The following is a 24,467-nucleotide window of genomic DNA, read 5'->3' as shown; positions in this document are numbered from 1 at the left end:
CTGGGCCTGGTGGTACAGTCACTTTAAATCTCTTTCTAGGGTAACCAAGTCTATACTGAGGAGTTTTAAACCACTTAAAAAAGAAAAAACTGACACCAGTGTTTGTACAATTAGAAATGGTAATGTGTAAACATGCCAATATCTAACACGACTGGTTGTTAGAATGTCCCCTCATTTTCTATAGTATCTCAGAGTTTCATAAAAAATTTTACTCTCTGACAGCTGGAGGATCAGATAGAAAAGCGTGAACAGAAACTGAGTGTGGAGAAGCGGCACATTCAGGCCTATGTCAGTCGTATCCAGGAGATTGCGGCATCCATGAATTTAGCTACTCAACCAAAATGTAAATAAACAAGTCAAAATGTTTGCAATTGTTTTATTTCAAAATGTATGCTATTAAATGAGTTAATGTATTAAAGCAAAATCATCCCCTTTTTGTGTAGAAATATAAAAGTAATGAGCTACAGCTCCCTTAGGCAGAATTGTCATTCCTGCACTGACAAGCGAAAGGGCCAGTACTCGAGTACCCTATAACCAGGCCCCATAGGGCCTGCCAGATACCATCAATTCATTGGGAAGCTAAACCTGCCACAAGGGGATAGCACTTCCCTGAGGGTGGCAGTGTCTCAACTGTTTTCATTCAATAAAACAATGAATTCTGCCACCAAAAAAATGAGTTTCCTTAACCATATATACACATCGCTCAAAGCCTGGTCTTTTCTCAAGCTTCACAACATGAAGCCACACCTTATAGACAGAGGGAAGGAGTGGAAATAAGTGTGAAGTGACACTAGGAATAGTCTGGTGTGGGAGGCAGTAGCCATAATGGATGGTCTGCATCTGCATGACTGCCGTCAGTCTAGCATGTGCACGATTCCAACTTGCATAGAGATGTGGATTCGAGCCTTTCTGACACCAGCGCATATGAACAGCCCCTGGCCTTTTTTTTTTTAAGTGAAACTGGCTCATCTCTTCCTACAGAGAGCCCACAGCCTCTCCAAAGTGGATTTTCTGTCCAGCCTTCAGGTTAAATGTAAAATCCTTTGGGGCTTCGAAAATTAGAACTATAGTAGAACCAAGGTTGAATTCTCCCAGCTGTTCTCCTTTCCTCATTACAATGCCATCCTGGTTATTGTTCGTTACATAGCTCATATCATTGTGAGATCCTTTGCTGTAACGTGGGCTGTTAGTTTGTAAATCCTAAGACAGAGGGGGGGAAAAATTTAGTTACATGTGTAAATATGATACAAATACAGATCAGGCTCTATCCTCTTGGAATAGACTGTCTAGCTGTACATTACAGAATATCACTATGTATAGTAGACTGCTATTTCATGTAGCAAACTTCAACATATGCCACTTAAATAGAGGTAGATGTTGGAATTTGCCAAATACAATTTTTCCTTTGGCCTTTGCTGGGTAATGGGGCCTATGGATACATTTACTGAGTAATTCCCAAGTACAAGTTATATACAGCACTGGTCTGCCATAGTAGTAAAAATAAGACCTCTTCAACACGTTTCATCAGGGAGAAAACAATTGACACAAGGAAACAGTTTTTTTTTAATTACTAAAAAGTTAGACCAGAGCCATAAATAACTGTTAACACCATGCCAAAAATTTGTGCCTACACTTAATACTGGTACAACACACAATATGGTCCAGATAGAAGATTATTAGTATCTGTACATTTACACTCCACAAGGGTCAGCAGAGAGGCTCTAAGAGGAACCAGTACAGGATCGCTCTAATCAGGGTGATGGTCCTACCATGATATCATGAGAAAAAAAAAAACAAAAAAAAAAAAAACATAATTTTATTTGAGCACAGAAATTAAAAAAAACCAAACACTTAAACATACAACCATATAGCACAAGAAAAATAAATAAATCCCTCTCTATCCGGACCGGCACAACGCATTGCATTGCATTGTGCGATGCAACGCGTTGGGCTGGTTCTCCCTCACTGTCCGGACGTACATGTTCCATGGTGCAGATCGTATATTTGAGAGATATATATATATATAGATATATATAGATATATATAGATATATAGATATAGAGATATAATCTCATTTCTTTTCTTTTCCTTGCACCACAAACAACTTCATGTAGACTTGGGTGGTAGTATGTAATGCTTTATTGAACATTAGAGATGAGCGAACCGGGTTCGAGTCCATCTGAACCCGAACGATCGGCATTTGATTAGCGGTGGCTGCTGAAGTTGGATAAAGCTCTAAGGTTGTCTGGAAAACATGGATACAGCCAATAACTATATCCATGTTTTCCACATAGCCTTAGGGCTTTATCCAAGTTCAGCAGCCACCGCTAATCAAATGCCGAAAGTTCAGATTTGGATGGACTCGAGCATGCTCCAGATTCGCTCATCTCTATTGAACATGAATTTTTTACCTATCTGCAGCTGTAGTTCTATTATACCAGGGATATAGGCAGTGGCGGTTACTGCCAAGGACAGAGAGGATAAAGCAATTTATTTTTCTTGTGCTATATGGTTGTATGTTTTTGTGTGTGTGTGTGTTTTTTTTTTTTTTTAATTCTGTGCTCAAATGATATTAAGTTTTGATAAACTTGGAGTGCTGATTGTAGTATTTTTTTATTATTATTTGATCACATTACAATTTTTTATGTACTACAGCAACCCATTTTATTATTTTGTGGTGCCCTCCCAACAACTACATTTGGGTCCTACCATGATAGGCATGTTAACTTAAAGTGTCACTGTAGTTATAACTTTTAAAACCTAAATCAGCAGTAGATGTGAAATAAAGCAAGTTTGCAATTTACTTTTTTTTTTTAGTTATCATGAAAAACACAGCACTTTGTGTTCTGACAATGTATACTTCAAACTTGCTTATTTCACATATACTGTTGATTTAGATTTTTAAAGTTATAACAGACACTAATTACTAGGGCCAGCAAAGGGTTACCATTACTACACCTTCTTTCACATATTATGACATACCTCCGATATACAAACTCTATATTGACCCTTTATATGAGCATTAGCACTTAATGTATCGGCCATTATGGATATTTTTTCATAACTTCAGTACACTTTGGTTAAATACTACACTTTTGGGTGTTAATTATTATTAGAAATTAGTTTTAATCTATTTTCTTATATATTCCCAACTATTGTTTCTCAGCTTGGCGACGACCATATCGATCACCAGAATTCTATATAGTTGTTACTACACAGTAAAATTTATTTATACGTTTATTTTAGATTGCATTTCAATTAAACAAAAAGTTATGCGTTATAAAAAGGAACTGTAGTCAAAACTAAGAAAGATGTGTAATTGCGGCACCCTAATGTATTTAGTACAGAAGAGCGAATTTGCAGTAATAACGAAGCGAAGCACTTTGTTGTCTCTGCAATCGGCTCATAGGCAGACTGCCTTTTAATGGACTGCTGCTCCTCCCTGGGTGCTGGGAAAATGTGGATCCAATCAGGGCAAACTTCTCCCAGGACCATACCAAAGATATGTGGATTTCTGGTTTCTCTGCCATATCAGTTAATTGTCAGTAATAAACATGATATAATGTGTTCACTTAAATAAGATAACTTACCCTATCAAAATATATGCGGATGGATCCAACATTGGTAGCACCGACTGCAGTAAGTGAGAAGAATCCATGTTTCCATCCCCCCGTCAGTACAACACGTTCATTGTAACAGAATAACTCTTTTATCCACCGAGCAACTCCTGGGTTTACGGACATTAAAGATCCTATGGAGACAACAGTTTATATTTACTTGCAATTTCCTGTGACATCCTCTAAAAAACAATATTCTGATAAGATGCATTGGAACATCACTGATCAATCTGCTTCTCTCCCTCATCATGGGTGTAGTTAGTTCTGGCACCCATTATGCTATGAATGGTCTAGGGTGGCTGTCAGCTGGGTATTCCTCTCCACAGTTACCTGGAAAGCACTCCCATTCCACAGTTTAGAAGGATAAGCTGTAATGACCGCTGCTTTTATGGGCTGTCAAGGGAGCAGTCACCACTGCTCAGTTTTCAATGAGGTGTTAACACGAGTGCTTTCCCAGTTCAGACCACCCAGTTGGCAGTCTGAAGGCACAGTAGCATACTTGGTGCCGGAAGATTTTTTTCTTGCCAAGGAGTCCAGTCCATTGAGTGACACCGTCCACTGGACTCCTTAACTCAGAATGATCAGGGATTTCAATCAACATTACAAATTAGACTTACACTAAATTTTTTCCTCTAAAGTTACATATTAATGCAGTCAGTTCTTCTTACTCTATAACATGAGGGCGATAGACTAGATAGCATTGTCTTTAAACTTTGTAAGACCACATGAAAAAAGGAGTTACCTGGAAAATGCCGCCTATGATACACGTTCCAGTCTGTTGGTGAGTGAAAGCAGTGATAGTCACCAGGGGCCAGGTAAATGACACAGTGATACAACTCATTTCCTTCCTTTGTTACTAGCTGGTCCTGGAATGAAGCTAGAGGGAATAGTATCAACCATTAATGTTTGTTACCAGTACAAAAAGTAAAAATCCTTAATCAAGCATTAGGCAAGTTATACCTTCTGTTGTACTACCATGACTTTTGCAATTCTTTCACTGAGCGAATGAGTAATAAGGCATAGTGGTGTAATCTTGGCAGGAAAAAGGCAAGCATGTGGACCTCAGGGTCCTATTAGACTGGCCGATATTAAGCAGCAAGCGAGTGCCGACCTGTCAGGTCAGTACTCACTTGCTCCTCGTTACCTGCTTGCTGTCTGTGCTATTATACGCACAGACATTGAGCAGGGAGCAGCGGGAGGGGCTGCCCAGGCTATCTTTATTATCTGGGTGGTCCATAGAAGATAGCGTTGGTCTGCTGCCACTGGCCCTATCACAGAGTGATGGCCTGAAGACTGTCGTTTCAATAGAACATTTTTTAAAGACAACGAACAGCCGACATTGTGCATGTCGGCTGATTGTTGCCTTTTAACATGACCTATTACACCAAACTATTATTGGCCAAGTACGATGATAATCGTTGGTGTAATAGAGCCCTTAGTTTTGCATATAATTAATCCTAAAACCATAGTTACATATGAGCTTCACTGCAAACGGGTTGAGTCTACTAAACATTAAAATGTAACTGAAGTGAAGAGTTCTGCCAGTCATTAAACATGGCGGCACCAATGCTGATCTTACTCTTGCTGATGGGTAGATTCTCAGTCCAGTTCTGTGGTCCCAGGAAGGATTCCAGTGAATAGGTTACCCCTTTAACCTGCTCCACTTCACAGTTTTTCACTCTGCCAAAGTGTAGAATCTTTCCATCAGATGGGCTGATCTGGAGAGAAACAAACAGATTTTATTACAATTTTCAAATGAATGCAAAGCTGGTTTTTCTTTTCTACTGAAACAAATTAAATAAAATGTGCCCAGGTTACAGTCGACAAGATGCTGTGGGCAGCTTTATCACAGCAACTTCCCATTTAATTAAAGTCTAAATGGAGTGGTAGCGTGCTGCGCTGTCAAAAACCATATGGCATAACTGCACATGTTTAGCACATCCTGTGCTCCATTCACTCTATGGTGCTTCCATTCACTGCCAAACTCCATGCCTAACAATGTTAAAGCCCTAGGGTGCCTTCACACCGGATTCACAGTGCATTTCACTCTACAAGTTTGCAGCGAAATCCGCTGCGAATCCTAATACTGTGATTTTCAATGGGGCCGATCAGTGACTGCGGCAGGGCTGTGCACTGATTGGCTAGCAGGAGCCGGGAGCCTCACATGCAGCCGCGGTGCCGAGCAGGTAATGTATGCTGCGGGCGGTTAAAGGGGCCAGGTTACATACTCGCAGAGGAATGAAAATTTCACTATGGCTATTCGCCATTAAAAAATTACAGGATTACCAGGATTCACAGTGGATTTTGCTGCAAACCCGTAGCGTGAAATTCGCTGCAAATCTGATACGTGTAAAGCTACCCATAAAGAGAATGACTGGAAATCTGCACAGACATGCGTTGTGCACTCAGTTTATTCCAGGGGCCATCTGACCTCTGTTCTCACGATCAGTGGGGGGCCCAGCAGGCAGACTCCCACCAATGAGCTTGTTATCCCATATTTTGTGAATAGGTGATATCTTCTTAAAATATGAACACCTCTTTATAGCCATATCTAAAAGGTTGATAAAATGTGAGGCCTTTGCAGGAGCTATACACAGGATAATCTGCTATACTGCAGCCACTGTTCAAGCAACAGGTCTGCATCAAGAGAAGCCCAGACCAAACCACAGATACAGAGTGGGGATTTGTCATCTAAATCTATAAACACATCATTCAGAAAACAGCCTGCTTTACAATGCTGGGTTACATTTCCAGAAGCAGCAGTCTCCGAGCAGTGCCAAAGACATCTGGATATTGTCTGTTATGCTGCAGCCCTATGAAATGCCTGTACACGTTAGATGAAAACTGGCCAAACCCACAGGGATTTCAACAAAACCAGACGATTATAATATATAAGGGGGTAAATTAACCTCTTCCAATCCTCCAATGGTTGAGCCCCATGACTCAAGAATTCGAGCGTCTATCCATTCTGACTATGCACTACCCAATGATTTGGTATTCATTCTCTCCCATTACAGGCCTCCTGGAGTGGACTGGATTACATATTCTGTAGAGATCATTGCTATTGGTAGTTGGAAGTATATAATGCTGCAGAGATCATTGCTATTGGTAGTTGGAAGTATATAATGCTGCAGAGTCTTAAATACCATGTACTTTGCAATAGACTGGAAAGTAGGCAGGTTTCCATTCAGCTACTGTGGGATTACCAACCACATTTGCAGGAAGCTTATTCCAAGCATCTACTACTCTTTCAGTAAAATTATTGCTTATGCTGCTCCTTCCCCCCCCCCCCCCCCAACTATCTTCGGTTTGTATGTATCATGGCAGGATTTTCGCTTTGAGACTCATCCATTCTACACTAAGCAAAGCAACTTCTACCTACCACACTATGGGAGTCGCATACAGGTCGAGCCTGTGGCTTCAGTTTCCTTCGGAAGAACTCGCTGAGATTTCGGTAATGGTGCAAATCTTCCACCGCTGCCTCTTTCATATTCACACCAAAAGTCCAAATATAAAGACTGTAAACAGGTTTCCTTAACCATGTTGGCAATTCCACCTGATTCAGGCGACCCCAAGCCCGTGAAAGCAGTCTGGTCGGCACAGACTTGTAGATGGCAACCTGTAAAAAGTGAAATAGAATTCAACACATCAAACACCGCAGGCCAGCTATTGATTGCTTTAAAAAGTACACAGATTCTAAATTAACAATGCCTGCATTGTATGGTCAGCTCTCCTGCCACACAGCACCAAAATCTCTGTAACCACATAGTGACATTATACTGACTGAATTGTTGCATAACAAAGAGCATTGTCTCCTGATAGCCGATTATAATTATTAACTTTTGCTAATTATATTAGCCAGCGATGAACAGGTGTCTTTCTTTGTATGAGCGTGCAAAGGACTGGGACCAACTAGTGGCACGGAGGGGGCATAGAACACAGTTTGGCCATATGTTTACCGATGATTTAAACATAGAAAACTTGATTTAAAAAAACCAAGTATATTGCAAGATGTACAATTATTTGGAGCATTTTAATGAATACTTGTGATGCATATACAGTTCTTTCTGGAGCTTATCAGAAGTGACAACATTTGAGAAAAAATAAACATCATTAACATCATAGAGAGGTCTATCAGTGATATAAGGACGTGAATGGTGCTTTAAAGCCTTACAAGCAATCGCTCAGTACTGCAGGCTTGGGGTACTAAAATGTGGCAATAAAAGATGTTTCTAAACAGATATTGTGCAGGAGAGCAGCACTCAACATGGTATTGTAATGTATAAGATGCAAGTAGCTGTGGCCTTGATTCACAGCCCACGAAAAAAATTCTAAATACTACAGCACTGTACATTCGGAATGTACACTAGAGACTTTTATACTGTACGTTTCTTTCTGCTCTTGGATTTAAACAATTTCCATCTAGATAATTGAGATAGTTGCATTCATTTCTGAAACAAATCGTCCACTTGTGAATTCGCCTATAAAGCACATTTGTACTGCCGGGCAGCCCTCCCACCCCAAACCGCCGGTACTATTTTGATGTCCTCATCATGTCCGATTCCGGGGTCTGCCTGTGTCTTGGAGTCGGTATTCAAGGTAAAAAGAAGTTTTACTCCGGTGGTGCAGCGGGTTAATGAGGCAGAGCCTAGAGCATCTGTGCCATAGGCCCGCAGTAACTCTCTCCCCACCCCTTTCCATTTTTAGCACGCTCTTAGGCTAGATCTTCAGCACACCAAAGAGGAAGATCCAGCACAGGAGTGTGCTGAAAAGGGAGAGAGGAGCTACAAGCCTAGGGCATGGATGCTCTAGGCCCTGCCTCATTGACAGCACACTGCTGGAAAAAAAGGTTGTTTTTACACCGAATACTGGCCTCAAGAGACAGGCAGATCCCAGGACTGGACATACCTTAATGAGGACATGAAAGCTGTATCGGCAGTTTGGGGAAGCTGTCCAGCTATAGATTCGCTTTTAAGGGGTTGTACAGTATCAGAATACCGCTCCCAGTGACAGTACCACTCTAGCCCATGAGCTGTCGTATTACAGCCTAGGGTCCTTTTACACAGGCAGGATATCAGCAATGAACATTCCTAGGAAAGCTCATATACCCAATAAGCGGCCTGTGTAAAAGCCAGCGATCGGCTGATTAATATTTTCTTCTGCCATATAAATCGTTGTTACCAGCCACACATCCCCCTATCTAAATACGATCCCGTTATTATTTGTGCACGGCTGAACTATTCATAGATCATTGGCTTTTGCTCTGCAAACGGACGTTGATCTCGGTGATAGGCACCAATTCCTGAACCATGTAAAAGGGCCCTTAGTCCCATTCACACAGCAACAAGAAATAAATTGTTTCTGAAAGAGACGGCCTCTTTAACACTTCATTATCAATACCTTATGTCACAAGATGGTTTGGATACAAGTTCTATAGAGCTTTTTAAAGATATTCTTTTATTATTTATTATTTTTATTATTCATTTACCAAATTTAACATGTGGTAAAAAAAAGACGTTTATTGGCTCAATGGTAGTGGCTCTCCTTTAAGTTTGTTGCTCTGGCTGTTGTTGGCTTCACTCGGATGGCCCTAGCTTGGCCCATTATAATCACTGCTCATTACTGTAAAGCATTACATTCATTTAGACAATCGCAGAGGGGCCTAATGGTCAGAGGGGCCCCAAGTTGAGGATTTGGTGCAAAGGACTTTTACAGGACTTTGCAAAGGACAGTAGTTAGGGATGCAAGACGGAGGTCCATAATCCCAGTAACGTAGACCAATGTAACAGAAGCCAACAGCATCCAGTTAGATTATTCTTCAAATCGTTATTGTAAAGCCCTGCAAATCTTTGTATACTTAGTGGGTCAAAACATTGTATACATCCCTCAACTTACCATGGCCTCAAAATACAACATTTTCAACATACAATGGTCCTTTTTAGACCATTGTAACTTGAGACCAGGCTCAACATACAAAGCTATGGAGAGCCAGGATCTGCAGCACATGTAAATAACTAGATGATCGACCAATGAAACTCGCTATTTTGCTGGTAAAACCCCAGTATTCGTGAAATGCCTGCACTGGTTGGCTGTCTAGTAGTGATTCTCTGAGTATAGTGTGATACTACATGTCCTGTGCTGCTCTTCACCGGGGCCAGATTTCCATAGAATTTTGGTCTCAACACACAATGGTTTCAACATACAATGGTCGTCCTGGAACCAATTAATATTGTATGTTGAGGGATCACTGTACTTTGCTTGGCTTTACAATAAAGAATTGAGGATTATACCAAAAAGGATGCTATTGGACTCTTTGAATCCAGTCATTTAGTTCAGGTCTTATGATCTCTGATTTCTGAAAGCTAAAGTCACTGAAAAGAGAAGAAAAAGATCCTTGCCAGACAAAACCTCGTGCATAACACGCAAGGAGAAGTCAACTGAGAAGAGAGTCCAAATTATTGTAATTATCACAAAGATGTAATATTGTTGCCCCTAGAATAAGATTTACATTAAGCTTCTATGTTGGACAGGTGTCTCTTTAAAACCTTTGGCCTCAGAAATCAACGTTTCCAATGCTGCAGCTTGTTATGAATAGAATACAATTCCTTGTACCCATCTGGCATAGTCATGTCTGCTTCAATATTGAAGATACGACCATGAATGCAAATGTGCAGCCAAGATACCGATCAGCGCGGAGGTGACATTTAGCCCAGACGCATGAACAAAGGACACGGAGAATAAGGAATCAATCTGCTGCTCCCAGCGCTGATCTATCTACACTACATCCATTTATACCAGTGAGGGCATTCACAGAGCTGGAGACAATGAACTCGGAATCACTGGCATCGGAAGAGACACACATATGCATAGAAATGAAACATTAAAATGCTCAATCATTCTACAATATATTATACATAGCAGCCGCCTTGGGGGATGGACCCCAGGGAGTAGAGATGACACGATTTATATTATAGAATGACTAAGCCATACGACTACATGTGGTTTACTTATTCAGGGGCAGGACACTTACCCTGCTGGTAGGTCTCCATCCCACTCTAGCCAAGGGCCTAAGTGCAGCAAACGGTAAGAGGTAATAAAGGATTGTGAGAGGCCAGGAGCGCAGTTTCAGTGCAGACCTAGACATACAGGTCAGCTGCCCCAACCTCCGTCTGAGAGCCAGCTGAGGGAACTGCAACCTGTGGGATCAGATACAAGGGTAAGAGTCCAGGCACTGCTTCATACTTATTACGCAGAAGATGTGACAGTGCCTTACAAGACTTCACGTACAACCAGCACTGTAAAGGACATGTGGAAAAACTGCAGCATTTACACCTACAAATCAGGCCGAATCCTATCAAACCAGTCAGACAAGCAGAACGGATCATCATTCTCCAAGCTTGCGTGTACTGTGGGCCTTTAACCACATTCAAGATCTTAAGTAAAGTTGTCTGAGTATCCGATACAGACAACTCCTTCAATTATTAATGGCCGGTTATTATCCCCATGCTAAGCAGATTTTCTCCGCTCCTTCCATCGAATACTAATCACCATGCCCGACATACAAAGAAGAAGCTCAAAGTAATCGAGCAGTCTACAGATCACAACCATCGAAGAAGGAACTTATTATTTCACAGGGGAAAAAGGAAGGACGATAAGCACCGAAGCACCGCTTCCTTACAACAACAAAAAACATAAAAGTAACAAACCTTCTCAGAGTCACTAGCATGCACAGATGCTCAGCTCAAGATCTTATACGTTGCCGGAAACTAGAAGATGAGGTACCCAGTAACCAGGGCCGCCTCTCGCTCCCCCCTTTCACTGCAGACAACCAGCGACCAATCCCCGTCTCGCTGCCTCTTTTCCTATCCATCCTTTCCAGAGACACATTCCTCTCCGTCCCGGAGCCTCATTCACAGTGCACAATGCTGAGCCAGCTGCTTTTCTGCCCGACCGGCCTCACAGTGGCATCATTCTCTCCCTCCTCCCCCTCACTCCACTGAATACATAAGGAGCTTTTGCCTAATTAGGCCAAACAAAAGCTTAGCCATCGCTCCCTCTGTCCTTCCCTGTCTCAACTATCCCGAAAGCCGAGGGGTACCTGAAGCGTGCCCGTCTGGTCGAAGAGCTATTGTCGAATTTTGCTGGTTCTGATGGGTCAGCTTGTTCTTCCCTGGCAGAGTTGGTGGCACTGGCTGCTCGTGTCCTGCGAACATGAAGTTTCACTTTGCGCAGGTTACATCTGGATGGTAGAGAATTTACTAGAGGTTTCCGGCATCTCACCATCTCCTCAAGTACAAGCTTGGAGCAACCTGGCCCCTCTGTGACAAGCACATCATCAGGGCTGAGGCCGCCGGTCCTTTAGCCTCCCACTCTAGTGCAGGATGTGACGACAGAGATTAATACTCCGTAATAAGCAGGTTTCTACCTTTCGCTCCTCCTTCCCATGCTCATGAAATGGGAGTTCCGCTTTCTGATCAGAGTACTGGACACGTCGCCCAATGAGCAAGCACCGGTCAGAAGGCAAGCTAATAAAAAGGACTAATGTTATTTCAAATTAAGAAATATCTCGTATTTAAATACCTAAGAGGGAGCTTCTCTTTAAACTGACCTATGTAATAAACTGGAATCACACATGAAATTTCATCTCACTACATCTCATTCTGGTCCCTGGGAACAGGCTGGTTTTCAAGGGCGGCGCTTAGGGTTCATACAAACAGCTGCTAACCGGCCAGGAGCGATGGCTGCACTTGTACTGCTTGTGTGCACAGTGCCATGGTTGCAGAAAGCGTTTGCTGCATGCCCCATGTATCACACTGTGCGACAATTCTAATTAAGGCTATGTTCACAAGGCGTCCTTTTTTTGCTAAATAAATGTTCACTAATTTTATTTAAAACAACAGATGTTATTTTTAATGTTGTACAATTCCCACTGAAGTCAATGCAAACAACGGGCGTCTGTTCAAACAATATAAAGAACAACGGCCATAGTATGCAGTATCAAAATGATGTTCATGGCGTTAATTTGTGGATATTATTTTTTTATGTTCACACATTCAACCATTTCTTCCCTAAATTCAATGTAACTTTTTAATAGCCACACCCAAAAGGGTGTTAAAAGCGGCCGGGATTAAACCTGAACCTGAGGCCTTATTCACACGTCGGCATAAGTTCCCAGTACATGTGCATCAGCAGATATGGAGTACTTTGTAACTCAGTAATTACTATAGTGCAATTCGCACATCCTCTATTTTTGCGGATTCGCAATCCAAATTGCTTTACAGACACTCCAGTAGAAGTCTATGGGGGCCTCCGCATTTTGCGGAGACCACCTTAGCACTCAGCAAAACCATACGGAATTGCATTCCACAATGCTGACGTGTGAATGTGGCCTGAGTAATGAACCAACAGCCATCACTGCAATGACAGCTTCCAAAGTATGCTAAACGACGGCCCTTATTTTTAACAACCGTTGAAAAATGTTATGTGAACATAGCCTTAAAGTGCACCCAAGTTTTCAAAAGAATTTCTCCATGTTTAACATCTGTCTCTCTAGATCATGGGTCTCCAAACTGCGGCCCTCCAGCTGTTGCGAAACCACAACTCCCATCATGGCTGGACAGCTAAAGCTTTGGATTTGGCTGTCCAGGCATGATGGGAATTGTAGTTTTGCAACAGCTGGAGGGCCGCAGTTTGGAGACACATGCTCTGGAGCAAAAGGAAAAAGAAGCAAAGAAAAAGGGCACCGGCGCCTCGTGTGATATCAGTGGGTTATGATGACGAAATAGGGAGGTATTACACTCACCTTGTTGTAAGGGTACTGGATCGGTCGAGTTGTCCAGCTAGGTAAGCGGTGAAAGCAAGCAGCGGCTGCCAAGCTAGATGTACCAGCAGACGGGGTGCTCCCCGGATGGGGGCCCGTAGTGGAGATAACATAAGTTGAGGAAAGCAAAAAGGCTTTGGGTACAATAATTCCAGCGCTGCCACTGAATGCAAGATGAATGCACCAAAGTAGTAAAAAGCAAATATGTACCTTATTCAAAGTAAGCACGAGGAACCTCATGCTTACTTTGAATAAGGTACATATTTGCGTTTTACTACTTTGGTGCATTCATCTTGCATTCAGTGGCAGCGCTGGAATTATTGTACCCAAAGCCTTTTTGCTTCCCTCAACTTCTGTTCTCTCTCTAGAGCAGGGGTTCTTAACTGGCGGACCGCGGAGGCCAGCTGTCCGGACCCCTGCTGAAGCACAGTATACCTGTATGCTGAGCTGTGCTCTGCACAGTAACTATGAGCGCTCGTAACGGGCGCTCACAGTTACCGTGCGGCAGCTCTAACAGAGAGGGAGCCATTGGCCATTGCTTTCGGTGCTCGAGTGACGTCACTGGAGCGCCGACGCCAAGACAAGGGGAGAGCAGCCTCTTGTGACTGCTGCAATGTGGCTACAAGAGCGAAGAGAAGAGGAGACGCCCAGACCCAGGTGAGCATAAGTGTTTTTTTTTTTTTTATGTTATACTCTATGGGAGGGGGAGCGCACAGGGGAGGATATATACTAATTGGGGGGGGTGCACAGGGAGGCTATATACTACCGGGGGGAGAGTGCACAGAGGGGCTAAATACTACTGGAGGGCTACATACTACTGGAGGGGCTATAGACTACTGGGGGGGGGGGGGGGGGAAGCTCACAGGGGGGTTATATACTACTGGGGGGGGAGCGCACAGGGGAGCTATATACTATTGGGGGGGAGCTATATACTACTGGGGGGGAGCGCACAGGGGAGCTATATACTACTGGGGGGGGCGCATGTGGGGCTATATACTACTGGGGGCAGTGATCCCCTTTGTACCTAATTTCAAAGGGCTGGTGAGAGAATAAATGCCAGTTTCCCCACTAATAAGCATCAGTTTTGTATGTAAATAGTTCCACACCCTTTGTGAAAAGTAACAAAACAAGTTTCCTACTTATGTTCAGCTCGGACCTTCACCTGACAATAGACCCCGATAAGTGGACCTTCACTAATAATTGTTAAGTACCCCTGATCTAGAGCCATTGGTTTGTGCAGTAATGGTAAAGTTTTGCCAGCTGTCACGCTGTATCAGCGCTTCTGCTCCTTGCTATTCTCTGGTTTTAAAATGGCTACGAACCAGTCTGAAGAGCTGCCAGCACTGCTCTCTTGTACCTCTCTGCTTCCTATGCTGCTTACAGCTGGTCTTTGTAGTTGTATAACACATAGGAACATAAGTGTATGATCACACTAACACAATACAGAAGACAGACAGCATATTATCCATAACACAGTAAATTTTCACATCAGTAAAAAGGAGTGCAGCCATGTACAAGGCTGTTCAAAACTTTTTATATAATGCTGCCCTTATATACACACACCACATGATAAACATATGGTGGAGATTTATCAAACATGGTGTAAAGTGAAACTGGCTCAGTTGCCCCTAGCAACCAATCAGATTCCACCTTTCATTCCTCACAGACTCTTTGGAAAATGAAAGGTGGAATCTGATTGGTTGCTAGGGGGAACTGAGCCAGTTTCACTTTACACCATGTTTGATAAATCTCCCCCCCCCCTATTCTTACCTCACCACACTCTCCTGGTGTCCTCCTGCAGTGTCTCTGGGTCCCATGCTAAACACTTCCACTTATGGGGCAAACTTGTCTAGGGAGTGAGTCTACTAAGCCAATCACTTATAGACACAGGACAAGACAGCACAGCAGTCAGTGATTGGCTGAGTAGACTGTCAGTGCTGAGATAAGCTCGTCCCAGAAGTTTTAAGTGGCAGTGTTCAGTGGGGAACCAGAGACCCTGCAGGAGGACTCCAGGGGAGTGTGGTGAGGAAAGAATATAATGACAGCATATGAAATTTTCGAAGTGCCAGAGTATTCCTTTAACCACATTAATAAAAAGGTTGTGCAAGAGCTTCTTTGCATATTCTTCCTTCCCAGTGGAATGTGATTGACCCAAACTTCCATTTGTCTATCTTGGTGTCACGGTTACTAGAAATATACCCCCCCGCTCTTCTACAGATTACCAGTAACTGTCTGTCTGCCGTCTCTAACGTTATGTCCTCCCTATTCCTAAAACTCAACTTTGCTAAGACTGAGCTTCTTGTCTTCCCTCCCTCTGCTAACCGCCCCCCACCTGACATCTCCATCTCTGTCTGTGGTGCGACCATAACCCCTACACAACAAGCCCGCTGCCTTGGGGTTATATTTGACTCGGATCTCTCTTTCACTCCTCATATTCAATCTCTTTCACGTTCCTGTAATCTGCATCTAAAAAACATCTCTAAAATCCGTCCCTTCCTTCCTGTCGAATCTGCTAAAACTCTCATTGTTGCTCTTATTCATTCCCGTCTAGACTACTGCAATTTCTTACTAATCGGCCTTCCTTCCTCTAAACTCTCCTCTCTCCAGTCCATTCTTAATACAGCGGCCAGGCTCATCCCCATGTCCAGCCGTTATACTGATGCCTCCCCCCTGTGCCAGTCACTACATTGGCTCCCTATTAAACACAGGATACAATACAAAGTCCTCCTGCTCACCCACAAGGCTCTCCACAGTGCTGCACCTCCCTATATCTCCTCCCTCATCTCTGTCTACCGTCCTACCCGTGCCTAAAAGCCCTATTACACCAACAGATCTGACAACAGATTATCTGCCAAAGACTTGAAGCCAAACCCAGGAGTGGATTTGAAAAGAGGAGAAATCCAGTCTTTCCTTTATGACCTGTTCTCTGTTTATAGTCTGTTCCTGGGTTTGGCTTCAAATCTTTGTCAGATAATCTGTCGTCAGATCTGTTGGTGTAATAGGGCCTTTACGCCCCTCTAACGACTTAAGGCTAGCACCCACCTTAATCCGCACCTCTCACTCCCGTCTCCAGGACTTCACCCGAGCTGCACCAGTTCTATGGAATGCATTACCCAAGACTGTCAGACTCACCTCCAATACACAAAGCTTCAAACGTGCCCTCAAAACACATCTGTTCCAGCAGGCTTACCAGGTTCCCTAATTTTCACTGCTACCCTCAAACCCAACCCCCCCCCACACACACACACACACTTAGACCTGTAGCAGGCAGGCATTGGCTGGTGACAGGCTCACCCACCCTTACCTGCACTGCCTTATTTATAAAGATGGCCGGACCATAAGAACAATGATGCACTTTGCCCCTCTGCCATACTGTCTCAAACCCCCTCCCGATAGTGTGTAAGCTGATGCATGCGAGCAGGGACCTCACTCCTCTTGTATGGATAACTATATGTATATCTCTGTAATGTCTGATTTCTGTCTATGTATGTACCCCAGAATTGTAAAGTGCTGCGGAAATAACAATAACAATAATTATTATTAAAAATACTGTGGAGACCCCATTAAAGTCAGTAAACTAGCCAGACCTTACAGGGGAGGGAGGGAACAACCAAGCCAAGGAGGATCTCTAGTTAAGGAAACCACCTTCCAACAAGCCACAGTCATGACATGACATACCTTGAGAAATTACTTGGAAAGACTAGTAAGTGCATTCAACGGAATGATGGAGTCTCTGTGGTGTTTTGTTTGATCTCCCCGAGACCACACGTACTAGGCATTGCTCCCACTGGCCACAATCCTACTCCACACTGATGAGGGGCAAATACCCTGAAACAGCTGTCTGTGGATGGGTACCTTGCTTGGGTATTTCCTGGAACTTTACTGTTTTCCCCTCCAAAACTTTTTTCTAAATTATTTTTAATGACAACTGTTTATTATTTCAAAAATGCCTTAATTTTGGTATATTCTGACAGTTTAAGAAATCTGGAGTTTCACACCAGATTACAGTACAAACATCTAGAGCGTGATAAAAAATACAAACCTGTAGTACTAAATGATCAAATATTCACAATCCGAAGATTATTGTGAAGGCCGGTGGTCCTGATGTTACACTATGCACAGTTACATCTCAATTGCATCTCCGCCTTCTACCACTTTAAATTTATACACAATGAATACCAGTGAGAGCCTGAACGTGCCCACAGTGTGACATAGCTGGGCAACCTTTCTGAAATCGTAAACCAGCTATACACAATACATGTCTTTGTGCCTACAACATAACGCCTTGGTGAGAACTACTGTGTAACAGAATGCTTAGCAATGGTTTTCAACACTGTATAACAACCATCAGCAACCCTGGTGATTTGTTTTTTTTTGTTTTTTTAAAGGGAAAATCTTTGTCTTTCAAATCAACTGGTTTCAAACAGTTACATAGATTTGTAATTTACTTCCATTTTTAAATCTCAAGTCTTCCAACACTTATCAACTGCTGTATGTCCTGCAAAAAAGTTTCTTTTCAATCTGACAGTGGTCTCTGCTGCCACCTCTCTGCATGTCAGAAACTGTCCAGAGCAGGAGAGGTTTCCTATGGGGGATTTGCTGCTGCTTTGGACAGCTCCTGACATGGACAGAGGTGGGAGCAGAGAGAACTGTGTCAGGCTAAAAAAAAATACAACACTTCCTGCAGGACATACAGCAGCTGATAAGTACAGGAAGACTTGATATTTTAAAATAAAAGTAAATTACAAATCTATATAACTTTCTGAAACCCTTTGATTTGAAAGAAAAATATTTTCGCTGAAGTACCCCTTTAAATCTTAAGATGTCATGGGTATTAAGAGCAATAAAAGTACATAATCTTCTTATCCCCTGTAGGTTTTAAGCAAAGACTAGATGGATCCTGCATACCCAGAATGTGTAGGCTTGGGGCTGTATTACATGGGCTGCCAGCAAGTGCCAATTGCTGTCTTTATTACACAGGGCGATAACCTGCCGAATGGGCCTGATTTGGCAGATTATCGCTCCATGTAATAGATCCCTTACTATTAGGAAAAAGTAAGATGATCCAGCAAACATTCGGTTAAAAACTTGAGCTTTATTTTATGAAATCCATAAAAATGGACACACAAAGCTCCAGGTATCTCATTCAGAATAACATGCATGATTATGGTGATACCGAACACCAACGGACGCTGTTTTGAATATCATGTGTTAGCGGCCATCATTGCAATGTAACATTATTTTAGTGCAAAGTTAAAAAGATAGCCCTTTTAGGTTTGTCTTTAATTAAAAAGTCCATTGACTTATTGGCAAATTAACGGCTCGAACATTCTACAGCAGCAGGAAACAGCGGACCTTATTTAATACACTGTGTGAGCTAACAGCCGTTGTTTCCATAGACTTCAATGATAATCATTGAGTTATGTGAACGGCCGTTATTTTACATTTAAATGGCGGGCGTAATTCTACATTATGTGAATGTAGCCTTAGGCCAGGTTCATAAGTACCGGATCCACAGAGGATTTCACGCTGCATTTCCAATAAAAAAAAAATGTTGGACAACCTTTTGTTGGTCAGCCAGGGTAATCCACAGGCACCACACATGTAGCATTATATGCTGGTCACTAGAATCTCTACATTTCTATTATGAAAATGCATGAACTTCCTTAGCTAGAAGATAGGTGTTCTTATATAGCGATGACCTTGCAGGAGAATGCAAACAGTCTGGTATCTAAATGTAATCAAACTTACAAATGGCCTCACAGTAAGCTACTGCACCACGATATCCCCTCTTAATGTAAAGAGCTAAAAGGTGTATTTAACAGGTGAGAGTATAAGGGTAATAACAGATACAAGAGATCAGAAAAGCCGCATTAAAGGAAATGTGCCCCTCTGTAGAGACGTCATGCAGAGGGGGGGGATCCCGCCCCCAACAACTGAAAGGTAAGTTAGCAATCCACACAGTAACACTTTTATATGGCTTCTTTGCTAGAAACACACTAGGAGGAATTAAAGGTTTTGTTCAACTCCTGCTTCTATATGTCTTCAGTTCTAATAAACTCAAGAATACAAAAAATCCACAATAATATAAGCAAACCCCCACCCAAAAAAAGATTCTCCCATAATCACAACTGCTTTTTTGTGGCGAGTCTAGTCTTCAGTGGTAGCATTTCTGGGTACCTATCAACCTTAAAAGGGGTATTCCAGGGAACAATAGTAGTTTGTTTTTGTTTTTAATAATTCATTAAAAAAAAAAACAACAACAACCTATACTTCCCTTCCTCCCTTTATTTTACTGTTTGTGAACCTAGCCTTAGAGGGTTAATGGCAGACAAAACAGCAAATGTTTATTTTACTCATATACAAACATAGGAAGGACATACAGACTCCAGGCTAATGTTGCTTTGCTTGCATTCAGATCACAAGACCCTAAGCTGCTGCGCTCTTATTGTATTCACTGAGCTGTTTAGGTAATATTACTTTACCTTATTTTAATATTAACGTTATATTATTATTTTACCTTACCATACACATTGTTATATGTGATGCAATGCTAATTGTGTAATTTTTTTTAATTTTACAGTACGGAGATTTTTAATGGCCATTTTCTTTTAACACACACACATATTATATATATATATATATATATATTTATTTTTTATTACCATTATTCGCAGCGAAATCCGCTGCGCATCCGTTGTCATTCATTTGGAATTAAGACATACTCGCAGCAAGTATGTAAATGCCACCCATTAACCCCCTGCTGGCTGGAGCATACATTACCTGCTCCACACTCCGGCTTGCTTCGGGGTTCCTGACTGGACGTCCCGCTCAGTCAATCAGTGCGTTGCCCTGCCGTAGCACACTGCTTGGCTGAGCAGTGTGGGTCCTTTCTGTTCACCATACATGAGCTGTTTTTTTCTCTTTGGAATGAAATAAAGATTTTTGAATATTTTTAATACGAAGTGCTGGGACCATCACCTTTTGTTACTTCCTCACAACTTGGCAGCTGGCCGAAGCCGGACCCGTGCACCCTCTCCTACTATATGAGGATCCGATTTGACCCAGCCAAGAGGTGAGCTGACTACCACTATTTCCTTTGTTACGTGTTTAATCTTCATTTGTATTTGCAAAAGCTGTACTGTTAGTGGCAGTGGTACAAGAGGCTGAAAATGTTAACTTATTTACGCAGACAAAAGTTACATATGGTATGGGAAGAGAGCAGAGGTAAACATGAAAGGAGCTCCAGCACTTTCATAAAAGCCACAATCCTTTCACACATCCTTTTACAAATAGATTTGTAATTTACTTCTATTTAAAAATCACAAGTTTTCTTGTACTTATCAGCTGCTGTATGTCCTGCAGGAAGTGGCGTATTCTTTCCAGTCTGACACAGTGCTCTCTGCTGCCACCTCTGTCCATGTCAGGAACTGTCCAGAGTAGGAGAGGTTTTCTATAGGGAATTGCCACTGCTCTGGACAGTCCCTGACATGGACAGAGGTGGCAGCAGAGAGCACTGTGTAAGACTGGAAATAATATAGCACCTTCTGCAGACCATACAGCAGCTAATAAGTGCTGGAAGACTTGAGATTTTTAAACAGAAAAAAATTAAAAATCTATATAAACTATGCAGGAGTCTCTTTTTAAGAATCAAAAACTGCACTGGATTCTGTCACAATAAAGCAAGAAAACTACTCTCAAAAGGTTTTATTTGGAACAGATTTCCCTGCAATTATGGGAAGACATTTCATGCTGATCTAAGATATATGCATTCACAAAGAAAGAAAGTAAACCATACAGCGATGATGTATACATTACAGTACCCATAAGCTTCCATGGGGTTTATGTATCCATCAGTATTTCTCTCAAAGCTTTCAAACACAACTGGGAAAAATCCTGTATCCATTGAGAAGATGCCATTCAACCAATTGATAATACAAATGTGAACAGCGCTCCAAGGATAGAATAATGAAGGAGAGTAGATGGGAGACTCTCACTTGATGTGGTTGTACGAATGCAAGGCACAACACTCAGTAGCAGCATGTATATGAACCGCAGACACTCCCTGGCACCATACAGGATACTAAAAGCAAAAATTCCTCCACTCCAACCCTGGGTAAAAATGGCCGCAGGTCCAAGATAGGCAAAGGCTAAAAAAAATGTATGAAATATTTATTATAACCACAACGCGTTTCAAAGTCGTGCCGACTTCTTTATCAAGTGTCTCAAGTGATAAAGAAGTTGGCACGACTTCGAAACGCGTTGTGGTTTTAATAAATATTTCATACATTTTTTATCCTTTTCCTGTCTTGCACCTGTGGCCGTTTTTACCCAGGGTTGGAGTGGAGGAATTTTTGCCTTTAGTATTCAACCAATTGGATCAATTTTTAATTGAATCAATCTACAAAAGTAATAAACCATATAAAGCATTATAACAAGTCACCCCAGCAGGTCTACCTATAGTGTACATATATAAAAGATGATGTGTCCTTACCTCCCATGTGTATGCTACCTTTGGTGGAATCTCCAGGCCAAGTTTCTGCAGCTGGCGGTCCTTATATCCCTCATACTGCCTGTAGCCAACATATCCCCCGCCTGTCCCCAGCAGCAGATAAAGGGGTCTGAAGCGGACAGCCACAGCAGCTGAGGCGGCATGTAGTCTTCTCCTACCTGCACAACAATAAAGGACAGGTATGAGATAGGGACCAGCTGTCACCTGCTGAGGTGAGTCATGGACAGGACAGGTATGAGACAGGGACCGGCTGACACCTGCTGAGGTGAGTCATGGACAGGACAGGTATGAGACAGGGACCGGCTGACACCTGCTGAGGTGAGTCATGGACAGGACAGGTATGAGACAGGGACCGGCTGACACCTGCTGTGGTGAGACATGGACAGGACAGGTATGAGACAGGGACCGGCTGACACCTGCTGAGGTGAGTCATGGACAGGACAGGTATGAGGCAGGGACCGGCTGACACCTGCTGTGGTGAGACATGGACAGGACAGGTATGAGACAGGGACCGGCTGACACCTGCTGAGGTGAGTCATGGACAGGACAGGTATGAGGCAGGGACCGGCTGACACCTGCTCAGGTGAGTCATGGACAGGACAGGTATGAGGCAGGGACCGGCTGACACCTGCTGTGGTGAGTCATGGACAGGACAGGTATGAGGCAGGGACCGGCTGACACCTGCTGTGGTGAGTCATGGACAGGACAGGTATGAGGCAGGGACCGGCTGACACCTGCTGTGGTGAGACATGGACAGGACAGGTATGAGACAGGGACCGGCTGACACCTGCTGAGGTGAGTCATGGACAGGACAGGTATGAGGCAGGGACCGGCTGACACCTGCTGAGGTGAGACATGGACAGGACAGGTATGAGACAGGGACCGGCTGACACCTGCTGAGGTGAGACATGGACAGGACAGGTATGAGACAGGGACCGGCTGACACCTGCTGTGGTGAGACATGGACAGGACAGGTATGAGATAGGGACCGGCTGACACCTGCTGTGGTGAGACATGGACAGGACAGGTATGAGGCAGGGACCAGCTGACACCTGCTGAGGTGAGACATGGACAGGACAGGTATGAGACAGGGACCGGCTGACACCTGCTCAGGTGAGTCATGGACAGGACAGGTATGAGACAGGGACCGGCTGACACCTGCTCAGGTGAGTCATGGACAGGACAGGTATGAGATAGGGACCGGCTGACACCTGCTGTGGTGAGTCATGGACAGGACAGGTATGAGGCAGGGACCGGCTGACACCTGCTCAGGTGAGTCATGGACACACCTTACTATAGTGTGACAGCAGTAGGCGGAGGTCAATGTGTGTGAGATAACATATATATACATACATACATACATACATACTGTGTGTGTGTATATATATATATTTATATTATGTGGAAGGTCTTTGTTGCCCCAGCAACCAATCACAGCACAGCTTTCATTTTACTACAGCAGTCTAACAAATGAGAGCTGAGCAGTGATTGGTTGCTATGGGCAACACACATTGCTTATATTATAGTCACGGTCAGCCATGGCGCTGAGGTACACTCACTGGAGTGGAGGCTCCTGGCGGGCAGCACACTGCTCTGGAGGAGGAGTCCTGTCGTCAAGAAGCTGAAACCAAGACAAGACATTGCATCACTGACACGAGCACAAGCCCCCATAGTCCTTCACAATACTACGTCACCCGCTAGGATTTAGAACATACGGCCCCCTCCACCTCCTCTACATGGCGGCACTATGTGTGGTAGTATTACCTGTTCAGTCTGCGGTGACAGCCGCACGCCCTCCATATGAACAGCGCCATGTTTCCCTTCTTACCCGGCTGCTAGGCGGCCCAGAGTGACGTCACTGAGTTGACAGCCAATCACGCGCTGCTATCCGCTTTCCTTATTCAAAAGCTAGGGGGAAAGGAGAGCGAGCCGTGTACAGCGCACAGCGCCATATTACCGAAGACCAGGCTCTGTAAACGATCATGTAGAGTAGTGCATCAAAGGTGCATCGCATTGCATCAGTTGTCATAGTAACATCTACACAGATATATACAGTAGGTGTGACTTATGGAGCCTGAAATGTGTGTGTATGTATATATATATATATATATATATATATATAGTATTTATTGGTGCAAATAGGAAGCTTTAATGTAACATGTGCTGCTTATGGCCGCGTTTACACAGTGTGAAACAACGGCCGTTCTGTAACCCGTTCTGTGACTGTTGATCTTCATTTCTGTTGAATTTGGATGTGGGCGCGCATGCCAATTCACCGCTGTCCATAATGCAGAGTGCGGCTGGAGCCGCACTCTCCATTGTGTGAACTGCCATGGCTGTGTGGCCGCTATTTAATGACATGTCAGTTTATCATGCGGACGGTTGGATTCCCGGCGGGAGCGTATACTCCGGACGGGATTCCCTTCAGTCAAATACAGCTTATGTTTCGTATAAATAACGGCCGCAAATTGCAACAACGGACGTGATTTATGCAAAACATACATTGTGTGAACATGGC

General features: G+C 43.2%; 3 protein-coding genes across 6 annotated transcripts in view; 2 read left to right on the top strand and 1 right to left on the bottom strand.

Moving 5' to 3' along the window:
* Window positions 1-417, top strand: part of SFI1 (SFI1 centrin binding protein) — a 36,753-nt gene extending 36,336 nt beyond the window's left edge. For both annotated transcript variants that reach the window (XM_069961225.1, XM_069961224.1), the window contains exon 33: window positions 223-417. In XM_069961225.1, coding sequence (XP_069817326.1) covers window positions 223-351 — 129 coding nt within the window. In that variant the 3' untranslated portion in view covers window positions 352-417. The remainder of the gene's footprint in view (window positions 1-222) is intronic.
* PISD (phosphatidylserine decarboxylase) lies at window positions 363-23,824 on the bottom strand. Of its 3 annotated transcripts, XM_069961234.1 has the most exons (8): window positions 23,714-23,824; window positions 23,509-23,570; window positions 21,932-22,107; window positions 7,000-7,236; window positions 5,197-5,335; window positions 4,360-4,494; window positions 3,591-3,751; window positions 363-1,200 (listed from the first exon to the last, which is right to left on the bottom strand). In XM_069961234.1, the coding sequence occupies exons 1-8, from the start codon at window positions 23,761-23,763 to the stop codon at window positions 976-978; spliced, it is 1,185 nt and encodes a 394-aa protein (XP_069817335.1). In that variant the 5' UTR covers window positions 23,764-23,824; the 3' UTR covers window positions 363-975. The 3 variants fall into 3 exon arrangements, with proteins under 3 accessions (XP_069817335.1, XP_069817336.1, XP_069817334.1); XM_069961235.1 differs by lacking the exons at window positions 23,509-23,570; window positions 23,714-23,824 and adding an exon at window positions 10,648-10,813 and having other exon boundaries at window positions 21,932-22,019; XM_069961233.1 differs by lacking the exons at window positions 21,932-22,107; window positions 23,509-23,570; window positions 23,714-23,824 and adding exons at window positions 10,648-10,813; window positions 11,716-13,163.
* Window positions 23,825-23,944: 120 nt separating this feature from the next.
* Window positions 23,945-24,467, top strand: part of LOC138786986 (serotransferrin-like) — a 46,516-nt gene continuing 45,993 nt past the window's right edge. The window contains exon 1 of the mRNA XM_069964069.1: window positions 23,945-24,003. The gene's annotated coding sequence lies outside the window, so the exon portion shown is untranslated. The remainder of the gene's footprint in view (window positions 24,004-24,467) is intronic.

Source organism: Dendropsophus ebraccatus, chromosome 3 (genome assembly GCF_027789765.1).
Source record: "Dendropsophus ebraccatus isolate aDenEbr1 chromosome 3, aDenEbr1.pat, whole genome shotgun sequence".
Taxonomy (NCBI): domain Eukaryota; kingdom Metazoa; phylum Chordata; class Amphibia; order Anura; family Hylidae; genus Dendropsophus; species Dendropsophus ebraccatus.
The sequence above is the reverse complement of the archived record's forward strand: the minus strand, read 5'-3'. Positions and strand labels throughout refer to the sequence as shown.

Excerpts from the sequence above, each read along its gene's own strand:
- PISD (XM_069961233.1), bottom strand. The coding sequence starts at position 11,900 with ATGGTGAGATGCCGGAAACCTCTAGTAAATTCTCTACCATCCAGATGT. Across the intron at positions 7,237-10,647 it reads GATGGAGACCTACCAGCAGG|GTTGCCATCTACAAGTCTGT; the intron begins GTAAGTGTCCTG and ends CACTTTTTACAG. Across the intron at positions 3,752-4,359 it reads TCATAGGCGGCATTTTCCAG|GATCTTTAATGTCCGTAAAC; the intron begins GTAACTCCTTTT and ends TTGTCTCCATAG.